Genomic DNA, 12,337 nt, shown 5'->3' on the forward strand with positions numbered 1-12,337 from the left:
AACCTGGGATCCTGTTGATCACTGAGTCACTCAGCAACCCTGCAGGACAAAGGGTAGGGCTTTGTGCAAACTACTGCTTTCACAATAGCAGAACCAAATTCTAGTCTAAAATTGGCCCCCCAAAGTGAATGCTAAGGCCAAATACTGCATGAGAAATCATAACCAGAAGGAGGGGGAGACGGATGGACAGCATCGAGTTGATAAGGGTAAGGGGCACAAATCAGACATACAAATAAAAATGTTGACAGACAATAATAGTGTTGCATAGCTTGAATGCTTTTATATTGATCAAGTTGTTTTTCAGTAGAGTCCCTGACAACAAGTCAGAAAGAGAAACATTCCAAATTTACAGGAAAACATATTGCTGATCGACTAAAGATGACTTTACAAAATATGGCTTAGCACAATCTTATGGTTGCTCTAGTGGTACGAGAGCTATCAAGAAATCGACATAGCTATCATCAGTCTTTGAGGTTTGATTGCTCAGGCTGAGGTGACAAGGGACTTGGCCATCTTTTCTAGGTCTGCTCTAGGATGGCGTGTAAAAACCAGGAGGTTGATTATCTCTGTAATTCCACAGTGATAAGGGCTGAGACAATCGGGTGTTACTCTGTGTCAACTCTTCGGATTTGGTTAAGTTCTGTTTCCCTGAAACATAACTGTGAGCTCACCTAGTTCACACAGTGCTTTTCAACATAAACAAACAGAAACTGGCTGAGGACGGAGGGCAAAGCCCAGGTCTGGTCTAAGTCCCACCAATTTTTCCCTGCTGATGCCACCTCTTTGTTGCCTTAGGAGGATGAAGAAGCTACTTACTACCCCTCAAATGATAATTTTTAAGAATAAAGGTGTGCAGGAGTTGGGGGAGGGGGCCAACCATGAACAGTGGTGAGAGAACTTATACAAGCCTCAGAGCATATTTAAGTCCCATAGGACCCTGGGAGGAAACTAAAAATACTGCTACACGTTTTGAGATCCATTCACTCTGCCTCCCTACCCCTCAACGAACTTCACTTAATTTTTCTCTCTGGAAAATCAACACACCATGTGTGGGTTCTAGAGAGTGGTACCAGCAGGGAACCCACCAGATGAAGGAAGTACATTGGGGTGTCTAATTTGTTCTTTGGGAAGGTGCTGGAATGTAGGATATAAATATCTTCTCCATTCACAACCAGCCAAATTCCCCAGGCAAAACATTTAGCCTGATGCTGATGCAATTCTTAGGATGAGACACAGCATCTTAAAAGCAACTGTGGAAGTGTGGGATACAGGAAAACAAGAGCTCGGACCTTTGGTTTTTAATTGGTAATATTACCCAGCTCACTTGGACACTCTACTCTTTGGGGTTATTTTCTTGTCTTGTCCTCCCCAAGATCCCATGGCAGTGACTGCTGTGTCTGAATGGCTGGCGGCCCTGTACAATGGCAGAGAGAGGCCAGATGCAGCTTTTTCAAGCTTCACAGAATATTATGTAAGTGTAACAGTAGCATTTTCATGACCACACTCAACAGCTTGTTTCCAGAAAAATAATAAAACAATCTCCAAGGACATTTAGACTCTGCAAGTGCTCTGCACACAGGGCGGTGATAAACATTTCCATCAAACAACGATGGTTTGTTAAACAGCCTGGTACCACTGAAATGTACCCAGCACTCTCTACCCCTCCTCCTTTTGATGCTTTACTGAGGGCATTCTCAGAATCCAGGTTGAATAAGGGTATCAGTTCTCTGTCTTCTGTGCTTTCCCCCTCTACAGCACTGTTCTATGAAAACCTGGTGGGTTCCGCTTGTCTGATGTGCTTGGGGCCAACCAAAGAAGTCAACCTTCTTAGGTCTTCAGTGGCATTGGTTCATATATTCCAGAGTCTGGAAATTAGTTTCCATAGTGTGATCTAATTCTGTTCTCAAGTTCCATGTGTTGTTTATCTTTATTTTACACAGATGGAAAGAGAGGCACAGATCCCAGGTTCCTAGGCTGAGGGCTAGTTGATGTTGAGCAGTATAGAGAACCAAATTCCAGTTTCTCAGTATACAGGGCACTGGGCAGTGCACTTTCCACTCATGTAATTGAGCACTACTAAGATGTATGTGGGTAAAAGACAGGCAGGAGGGAAGTAGACAGATAAACTGAGCCTGAAGATAAAGGACCTTCAAAAACCTAGGATCCTCTGTACAGATCCTTACCCATCTTGCAACCAGGAAATGCTTTAATTGGTCCAGTATCTGCTAAGTATCAATGTAGCTTTGTCTAGAAACATGATAACATTAAAGTATCCTTTTCCCATAATATCATTAAGAAACCTGACTTTCTTTTCAATACATAAAAACAGCTATTTAAAAATACCACCTTAAAGCATTCATGTAATTTATTTTCTTTAAATAATAATTCGCTACAATCCTGCCACAAATTAAAAAAAAAATTGACATGGTATTCACAGAGCAGAATTCTTTAGGACAATCAAAATCCCAGAGTACTTAGAATAAATTAACATCAAATTGTGTTTATATTCAGATAGTCTGATTCTCTCCTCTGAAATGAAATGGAGACCATTGTAACCTAGGGTGAATGAACACATTTGTTCTTCTGTACAGAGATGAATTCTTTACATAAACTCAACAGTAATTTGAATCAAGTTAGGAATCCTGAGAAAGTCACCCACCCAGACACACACATACGCACAGAGACAGACAGACAGACAGACACACATCCACGCACACACATACACTACCCTTGATTGAGAAGCAGAGTTTCTCATGGTCACTTACTAGAAGGTCATTTCTCAGAAGGGCCCAAAATTCTGAATATTTGGATGCTATCATCCCCCCACCCCCAAGAAAATCGTCTTGTTTCAAGTGTGAGAGCTTGAAGTAGCAGCAATCCAGCGATTCAGTAGTCGGCGAATCCAGTCATGGCGTCCGAGTATACAGTAAGGGGTGAGCAGAGGCTCGCCTGCTTCCAAAGCTGAGACTCAGCACTATGCAGAGTCTAGTTCCCAGTCTCAGCTGAGAAGTCACCTGAACATACATCATGAAACTGGTTCAGGCACTGGTCGTGATCCTGAAGGGAATTTGGGGTGGGGAAATAGGGTGCTTTGGATCGAAGAAGGGGTGGAGATGAGGCGGAGGGAGGGAGGGAGGGTAGAATAGATCCTGTTCATCCTCCAGCCTGAAGGCCCTTGTGCCCTGCCTGTGGTACATTCATCTGAGTTTTCCCTGGTGTCAGGGGTGATGGACACCAATTGCCAAGGAAGTTCAGCCCTTGGAGTCCCACACAGAGCAACACACAAGACACCTGAGCAACCACATGTAGCCATAGTCTGGCTTCTGGCGGGAGGGCGTCTACAGCACTGCTGGCATCCCCCCTCTCACTGCTCAAGGATGGATGACAGGGGACGGTGATATGGAGGGAGAAACACAGTTCCCAACTGGAGATCCCCTGTTGCTTATCTCTGGGCCCAAAGGAGTCATAGCCGCATGCATATCTACAGCATCAGTTCTTATGTACAGGGTATCTTTTCCACAGAAAGTTAAAGTGCCTGGGTTCAGATAAGCTCATCCCTTTCCCACAGTGACCAGCATCTCTGGGGGCCTCCAGGGGAATGTGTGTCCCCTTCTTCAGGAAGTTGCCCTAGGGAAGGAGGAATGACCACTTCACAGTTGTCCTAACTGGGATCCAGCCTCTGGACTAAGCCTTCTTCATACACTCGAAGAATTGCTTCACACACAAACTTGTATTGGCTCTGGAAGAGAAAAGAGAGCTGTCAAGGCCAGAGCCCCAGGAGTGCTGCCTCACGCCATGCATGAGAGGGTCTATGAAGCACTTATATTTATTCCCTGTGTGCCGACTCTGGGCCTCATGTTGGGAAATACTGAGGTGAATGCAAGCCTTAACAGACTGGATGGGTGAGTGGGGTGCCCTTGGAGAAGTGTGGGCCGAGGGGTAGCTGACTGCAGAGCAAAACAGTGAGGTGTGTGAGCTAAGCACCATCGTTCATCTTTCTCCACTTGATTCCTAAAAAGAGAGCTGCCACAGTTCCTGCTGTCACGCCTTCTTTACCAAGATAGGTCCCTCAAATTATGAGCACAAATAAACCCTTCCCCTCTCTCTGTTAGGTTCTTGGTCACAGTAATAACTAATTAAGGCACTGACGTGGAAACCTTGGCGACATCTGTTCTGAGGCGTGTATGTAAGGACCCCACCATCCTGGCCTAGAACTGGGCATGTGTAGGGGCTGGGCGTGGGGTGATGGAGGTTACAGACACAGGAGGGCTGGGGTTTCGGTGTGGGATGATGAATCTAGAGTCCCTTTTTTCTTAAGATAGTTAGGGACAGATGCTAATTATTTAGATAGCCCTTCAGTATCCATGGGGATTGCTTCTAGAACTCACTATGGACACCAGACCCTCGGTTGCTCTGATCTTTCCTGTGAGTACCCTTCACATATCATCTTGTATACTTTTTTTTTTTAAATCACCTTTTTGGCAAGGTAGAGTGGTTCATCCCATCATTTGGGAGGTAGAGGCAGGTAGATCTCTTGAGTTTCAGGCCAATCAGGACTATAGAGTTAAGACCCTGTCTTATGGGTGTGAAAAATAAAATCACCTTGTGAAGCTGGGTGCTAGGATTACAGCTCAGACCAGACATGAGCCATTGCACCCAGGAAGCTGAGGCAGGAGGATTGCCTTGAGTTCTACAGCAGTTTGGGCTACAGAATAAGACCCTGCCTAAAAGCAAACCCCATTGCAAGTATCACCAAAACCCAAAAGAAAAGCAAAAAATTACCTCTAGATATTTCTAATAGCTAACACAGCATGAATAGTTATTCTGTACTTTGTGGAGAATAATAGAGAAAAGCACTGTCCCTCCTCCCCGCCAAATCTTTAGATAGGTGATCACTTGAATCCTTGGATGTGGAGCACAGATACAGAAGGCTGACAAGGTCTTCCTAAGTTGCCCAGGTAGCCCTTAAGATTGTAATCCTCCTGCCTCAAGCTTTAGACTAGCTGGGATTAGATTCTTACACCAGCAGGCCTGGCTTGGGGGAGGAGGGGAAGGTTATGGGGTTTTAAACAAGCATTTATTTAGTCTTCCGTACTGCACAACAGTGAGGATGATGGCCATAAATGGATGGTTTGTTTTTTCTTTTCCTTAGTTATCTGTGTGGTGATGAGAGAACGGCTTGCCTTTCTGGAGATACAACTCGGGTTGGTAACAAGAATCCTTACCTACTGACCTCTCTCTATGGCCTGAGTTGGTTTTTCTCAATCGTATTTCCCATGTACAAACTAAGGACTCATGCCCTGTTAGGGAAATCTTACTACCTCTGTCCACCAGCTGGTTACTGAGTTCTAATTACTCAGAGCTGGTTAGAACACAGACATACTGTTCACTAACCCCTCCCACCTCCTCCCACTCCCCCCAAAAAAATACTGCTGGAGGTTTTGTCAGGAGGCCACTTCTCTGTCTTTGTCAACTCATTCTTAAATATTCTTCTAGAACATTCTTAGATACCCCTGGGACTTTGCCCATCATGACTGAGATTACAAACTAAGCCTATTTTACTCAAACCGAGAGTGGATGTCTACTATTTAGACAGCCCAGTCTGCTGAACGAATTATCAAAGGCAGGATGGATCCCATCTACAAGGTGGGTAAACTGAGGCCTATAGAGGGGTTCATGGAGCACCCAAAGGTTGTTAGTGTATGAGGAAGAGGTCAAACATACTCTACTCTTCTTGCAGCTCAAAATGACGAGCAGATATTTCCTCCTAGGGACATTTGTCATGTCAAGTGTGCTGGCACGACAGAGTAGGAGACAGCCCGTGGTGAGGGTATCTGAGTAACATTGCTTTCTTCTGATGGGTAATGACGAAATGCAAGCGAGACTGCTCATGGGCTGAGTGGCAAATAGGATACATCAGAAATAAATAGAATGCATGTCAGACGGGCCTGGGTTTTGTGGTCACTGTGTCTCTGACAAGCTGTGTGATTCTGGGCACCTGACTCAGTTCCCTTGAGCTCAGTTCTCTCCACACTCTTCCTGGCTTATGGACGTTCCTTGTGGGAGCTCAGGAAACGTAGATCTCTGCCTTTTGTTGTTGTTGCTTAGACAGGGTCTCAGTATATAACCCTGACTGTGCTGGAACGTTTTCTATAGATCAAGATGCTCTCAAACTCAGAGATCTGCCTGCCCCTGTCTTCTGTGTAGGAGGAAAGGCATATGCTACCATACCTAGCCAATCTCTGCCATTTGTCTACTACTACCATTTTTTATTACTGAGTTTCTACTTACTGATGTCTGCACCATCATGGCGCGCTGGTCTCTCATTTTCCGGACAATATCCAGTGGATAAACAGGCAGGTTCCTTTCAATTAAGCACATGGCTGTTTCCATAGTGACTAACACACCTGTTCGACCTATCCCAGCACTATGGAGGAGAGAGAAGTAGACACTCAGGATCTGTCTGGGCATCATGTCTGCAAGGCAGAGTTGAATCCCTAATCAAGGTCTGTGTTTACCCAGGGACAGCCCGGCTGTTGATTTCAAGAATAGAAAGCACACACATTCAGGTGTGACCTTAAGCTCCTTACCAAACCAAACCAAACCAAACCAAACCAAACCAAACCAAACCAAACCAAACCAAACTAAACCCATCCCCATAGGTACTAAGGCGGGGACAAGAAAGCCATCCAGGAAATGCAAAATCCACTTTCTCTGAATCATGCCTACTGTCAGGGTCAGAAAGTGAGGCATGGTGGTTTTCCTTTTCTGCATCCAGCTGTGCTTACATGTTTATGATTTAATTAAGTTCCAAATATTTTGAAATTATTAGAAAACGAGCAGTTTTACAGGAGCATGTGACTTTGTGGGATAAGGGTGGGTCTGGTGTCTGCCCATTTCTTCTGGCCTTTCCCAAGGGGTAGAACCATCAAAAAGAGAATGCAGCGAGGCTCAGTACCTGCAGTGAACTAGGGCAGGCTCACCGTCTACCCTCAGGGACCTCACGTACTTCACAAACTCCAGGAAGTCTGAGGAGTCATCAGGCACGCCGTGGTCAGGCCACGCAACATACTGGAGATGGGTCACTGTGTGTTCTTCCCCGGTCTGTGGAGGATGTGGTAGCCATGGTGAGTCATCAAGCCAATGAGCCCTGCCTTGGATACCAGCCAGGGTGGCCTTATCCTCAGTGTCCTCTTGTGTCCCTGCATACAGCTCTGTCATGGTCTCTGCCAACTCCCACAAGGCTCCCACCCTCCCAAAACAGCATCAGTCTCGCCCTAAGACGCTGTCTTCTTGACCTCTTTTGCCTCCGGCTGTTTCTTCCTCTTGCTCCTATGCATCTTGCAGTCACAGTCACCCATGCTGGCTCTGTATACATGCACATTCTTCTGTAGGGTGCTGAGGATCTAACCTGTGACCTTGCTCATGGTAATTACAGGTCCCAAATGATAATTTGGCTAAACACCCTCCTACTGCTGATTCCTATCCTCAATACACATACACATACAATGAAGTTTACCATTTTAACTAATTTCAGAAATAAGGTTTACTGGCATTAAGTGTAGTTACAATGCTGCCCAACTAGCATTGCTAACTCCCTTCTGGAACCTCTCATTTTTATCACCCAAATAAAAACTCTGTAGCCATTAGTGTAACTCCCCATTTCTCTCCCTGTCTTTTTTTTTTTTTTTTTTGGTTTTTCAAGACAGGGTTTCTCTGTGTAGCCCTGGCTGTCCTGGAACTCACTCTGTAGACCAGGCTGGCCTCGAACTCAGAAATCCGACTGCCTCTGCCTCCCAAGTGCTGGGATTAAAGGCGTGTGCCACCACTGCCCGGCTTTTCCCTGTCTTCTAACCAGGGCAAATACCATTATCTTCTCTGTGTCCTATGAGTTTAGTCTTTTAGGTATTTAGATAGAGGTAATCTTAGTATTTATCCTTCTGACTGGCCTCTTTCGTTTGACATGATGTCTTCCAGACTCATCCCATAGTGGGATTTATCCAAAATGTCCTCCCTTTTTTGAGGTTAACTACTATTATATTACATGGTTTACCCATATAGCTCTTGATGGGCAGACCTCAGGGTTGCCTCTCCTGCTTGGCTACTGTGAATGGTGGAGCTATGCACACAGCGTACTGGCTCTCTGTCAGTAAGAGTTTCGCTTACTGACCTGCCTACCAGGCAGCATTGCAGCAGAGCTGAACACCAGACCCCACAAGGACTACAGACTGGGCTTGCCCCTCTACTATGCCCCTCAGAGCCCTGCTCACCTCAGTGTTTGTAACTAGCATTTCTCGGGACACGTAAGCAATGGTACAGTCCTCTGCCTGACACTGGATGTGAAAGATGCCATGGTCCATGATGTCAGGGGGATCTGGCCAGTACTGGTGACATTTGGTCTGTAAGAAACCAGAGAATACAAGTCAGGTTTTTCTTAGAGCATAACTAGAGGCAGGTAACTGCATGACATCCAGTCACATCCATCCAAAGAGACATGACAAGAGAGAAGAAACTCAGATGAGACCCACTTGTGCCTGTGGTCTGAAGGGAGTCAGCTTACCTTCTAGGGTTTGTTCACTGGGAGAGCAGCAGGGCCTCAATTTAGGGGCTACCCACACCCTGCCCAGGCTGACCCAAGCTCCTTGGGCCTCTTTTCTGTTCTCAGGGCTCCCCTCTCCCACCTCAGCGCTGTTCATCTTTGGCCCTACCTCTGTCAGGAGCCTTGGGACACAGCAGTTAAGAGCTCACTTGGGTATCAGGGCTCTACTGGGAGAACTTCCCACCCCATTTATCGGCCATTTGACTTCCAACAGCTCCTGACCTCCATGAATCTCAGATGTTCAAACACTGACAGAGGCCAGCGAGGGTGCAGCATGGGGTCACTTGTGATTGAGGTCAACAGTGGTCATCAACACTATTGCCGTGGGAGCTACAGCAACTGAATTAGGTTGGTCACGCTTCTCAAAAGTCCTGATTTAAAAATCTCCAGGCTGAGACAACTATGCTTTTCCATGTGGACTGAGCCTCCTACAATCTCAAATGCAGAGATTTTCATAGAAAATAGGGTCTGGGGCATACACATTGCACTTGCCCTTCTGAGGGTGGTGAAGGAACGGCTCACTGGGTAAAAGCACTTGTTGAGCAAGCCTGATGATGAGTTAACCCCCCAAACCCTGGCGGGAAGAGAGAACTAACTCCCATAAATACTTGTTTATTTCCACATGTGTGCTGTGCTCTAGCGTGTTGAGTGTGCGCGCATGTGTACACCCCCCCCATAATAAACAAAATAAAAATTGTAAAATACTTTTTAAAGATGGGACAGAGGCTGAAAGAACTGGCTGCTCCTCCAGAGGACCAGGGTTCAATTCCCACCACCCACATGGCAGCTTGAAACTATTGGTAACTCCAGTGGATCTGATCCTTTCTTCTAGCCTCCCTGGGTACCAGGCACACAGTAGTACACAGCCATACGCACAGGCAAGAATACTCATATACATAAAATAAAATTAAAATAAGTAAAAATAAACAAAAAAGAAAATTCTCAATGGAGGCAGGACTTCCTATACAGTAAAGGTAGGATTCAGAGCACCGGGCACTAAGTGGTTTACCCTGGCCACAGAGCTGCGTGACAGTCTAGCATTCGTCTTGTGATACGTCAGTGTCTCAATATGGCGGCCGTGGCTTTCTAATGTTACTGCCTTCCCATGTCCTATTTCCTCCTCCAAACTTTGCAGCCTCTTCCCATAAACCACTGTAGATCCTGCTGGTGGATTCCACACCAAGTGCACATCTAAATGGTCCATAGTGACTCTGCCGAATTTTTACCCCTTTAACAATAACAACATTATCATTACTACTGTTCTTGTTATGATAGGTTTCTCTGTGCTGGCCTAGCTAGTTCAAACCAGTTTCTTGCCCCTTGACTATCTTGCACTGTAGGCATGTACCATCATGTACGGCTTAAAGAAAAGAGCATTTCTCCTCAAATCTAGACTGCTTCCCATAAAAATGACATTTGTTTATAGCGGAGAGGTGATATATAGCAAACAGACACATGGAATTTGTTGGGGAAACAGCTTTGCTAGCCTTCTTTTCAAATGTCACAGTGAGTATCTGAAATTAAAGTATGCTGTGGGGGCTGGAATTTAAGGTCTATTGGGACAGTTTAGATGGGAAACCTCTCCTGGTGGGGAGTTACTCTCTGACTCTCCAAGATTCAGAGGCTCTCTGTCTACGGGACTAGGGACAGAGTTGTATGCCTGTCTGTCCATCTGAACCTGTGTCTATCTCATGTATACAGGAGGAGAAAACAGCTCCCCAGGCTCTCCAGGGTCCTAATCTCCAAAGCGACCCCCTTGTGCAAGGCAGAGTTACACAGGCCGATGTTCTCTGAGCATCTTTACCCCAAAGGAATCTGCCGTAAACTGGACTATTTTTAGGTCTATTTGGATCTGGACGTATTGGGGATGCATCGGAGGAATTAAAAGTCTTGAAGGTCTTGGCTCTCAATCTTGGCTCTAGAACCCAACGTGTGTCTTGGAAGCCTGTTTCTCATGCCTGCTGGAGGAGGGGTGCAAAAGCCCCACATCTTCTGAATAGTATCTATTAAGCTGCAGGGGGTGCTTTTATGGACAGTGCACAGCTCATTTTTGGCTTGAGACCACTCCCTGAGGTAGGGACAATGACTACGTGGCACTGACTTAACTGAGGCATCCCGGTTGATACCCTCTGAAGGGACAAGTGCACATCAAGGCTGTGAGGAGACGAGAGTGAATCTGCTACCATGGGGAAGCAGGTAGGAGAAGGACAAAGGCCGCTGTAGCTGGTTGGTGGGGCATAGGCTACAGGTGGGCCTACTCGGAACACTGTCTCTACAAGTCAGTCACAGGCTGATGAGACTGCTCTCTTCTACTCTGAGACAAGAGTTGGGGAAGGAAAGGTGACACTGAAATGACTTTGGAAAGGAAGTGCTTTAGGGGACGAGCAGAACACATTGAAGGCTGAGCTTCTGGAAGAGGAAGACTGCTGTCTCAGGAAGATGGGCCAGATGGGGTTATGGAAGAGGACCTGCTGTGGACCCAAGCAGGAAGGCTGTATCGTCAGCACTTGATTTCTTGCTAACTTAGTTGGTTGACAAGCATCCCTGGGGAAGGTTGGATGAGTCAGAGATGTTAGGGCATTATCTAGCCTCTGGATGCTCTCCAATCCAGACAAGGTAATTCAGAAACAAAGGACAGGCACAGGAGGGGGCAGGTGAGGCAGGAGTGGACAGATGTCCCGGACAGAGTGGGCAGGGCACTTGGGACTGAAGGCCTAGGACAGAGGAGGCAGGGACAGATAATTCAGGCCAAAGGAAAAGGAGGCCGAAAGTGAAGGGTCACCGGGGCACCTAGGGGTGACCATTCAGCAGAGCTGCACAAAGGGTACAAGTTGCTCTGGGGACATGCAACATTCTGCTCTGTGCATCTACGAGCCATACAGGGCATGGGCAGGAAATGTTGGACCGACCCTCTGGCAAGGCCCAGATGAAGGAGGATGGACTAGCCTATGAAAACTCTGGATCAATGAGCTGCTGCTTTCACTGTGGGAGACAGAGAGGAAGGTCCTGGGAACGGGCAGGAGCAAGAGGGACACAGTGGGAGTCATGTGTGCCAATGGCATTAAACAGTGAGAGGATGAACTGAAGACAAAGGAGAGCTAAGACCTGCTCCAGATGGCTGGTGTCAGTGCTCAGATAGATGCGTGCCTGTGGCTCAGACGTGGGCTCATGGTACTGGGCTGCACATGCGCATATGTGTGTACACACCAGGGGCTGGTTGGTGGCTTTGGGATCATCTTACAAAATGGCACTAGGTAGATGTGTTCAAGCAGAAAATAAACAGCTGGACTTAGCGTTGAACCTTCCATCACGACACCCGAGGGCCCCAGGAAACTAACTAGATTCAGAAATAAGTTTCACGGGGAGGGAGCCATCCATCTAACCCCCATGTGCACATTCTCAAGGACATACAGAGAGCAAGAGGTCTGTGCTATCCCAAACCAGAGAATCTAACCAAAATAAGGACAGAGGTCAGGCTGTAGACTCTCTGACCTCAGGTGATGAGAGAGTCTTCAGGGGGCTGGCTCCCTAAGACTCAGGGCAGTACAGGAAGGGCACAGGACTCTAGTATGTGCCTGCTGGGAGACCAGCTTTCTTCAGGCACGACATAGGGACAACAAACAGGACATCCTGGAAAGTTCATCTTACATGAAAGGAGGGGCAAAGCCATTCACCTGGAATGACTGATTCGGAAGTGGGTGTGGACTGGGGCTGGAGGACAAAGGGCACTGGTCACCG

General features: G+C 46.7%; 1 protein-coding gene across 4 annotated transcripts in view; it reads right to left on the reverse strand.

The window, feature by feature from the left end:
* Positions 1 to 255: 255 nt before the first annotated feature.
* Ptpn3 (protein tyrosine phosphatase non-receptor type 3) overlaps positions 256 to 12,337 on the reverse strand; it is a 113,396-nt gene continuing 101,314 nt past the window's right edge. For 2 of the 4 annotated variants that reach the window (XM_028779883.1, XM_028779885.1), the window contains 4 exons: positions 8,271 to 8,399; positions 6,959 to 7,104; positions 6,292 to 6,427; positions 3,662 to 3,739 (listed from right to left, as the gene is read on the reverse strand). In XM_028779883.1, coding sequence (XP_028635716.1) covers positions 3,662 to 3,739; positions 6,292 to 6,427; positions 6,959 to 7,104; positions 8,271 to 8,399 — 489 coding nt within the window. Of the gene's footprint in view, positions 3,740 to 6,291; positions 6,428 to 6,958; positions 7,105 to 8,270; positions 8,400 to 12,337 lie in introns of all 4 variants that reach the window. The other 2 variants (XM_028779884.1, XM_028779882.1) reach the window with 2 other exon arrangements.

Source organism: Grammomys surdaster, unplaced genomic scaffold (assembly GCF_004785775.1).
Source record: "Grammomys surdaster isolate TR1022 unplaced genomic scaffold, NIH_TR_1.0 363, whole genome shotgun sequence".
In the NCBI taxonomy this organism is placed as follows: Eukaryota; Metazoa; Chordata; class Mammalia; order Rodentia; family Muridae; genus Grammomys; species Grammomys surdaster.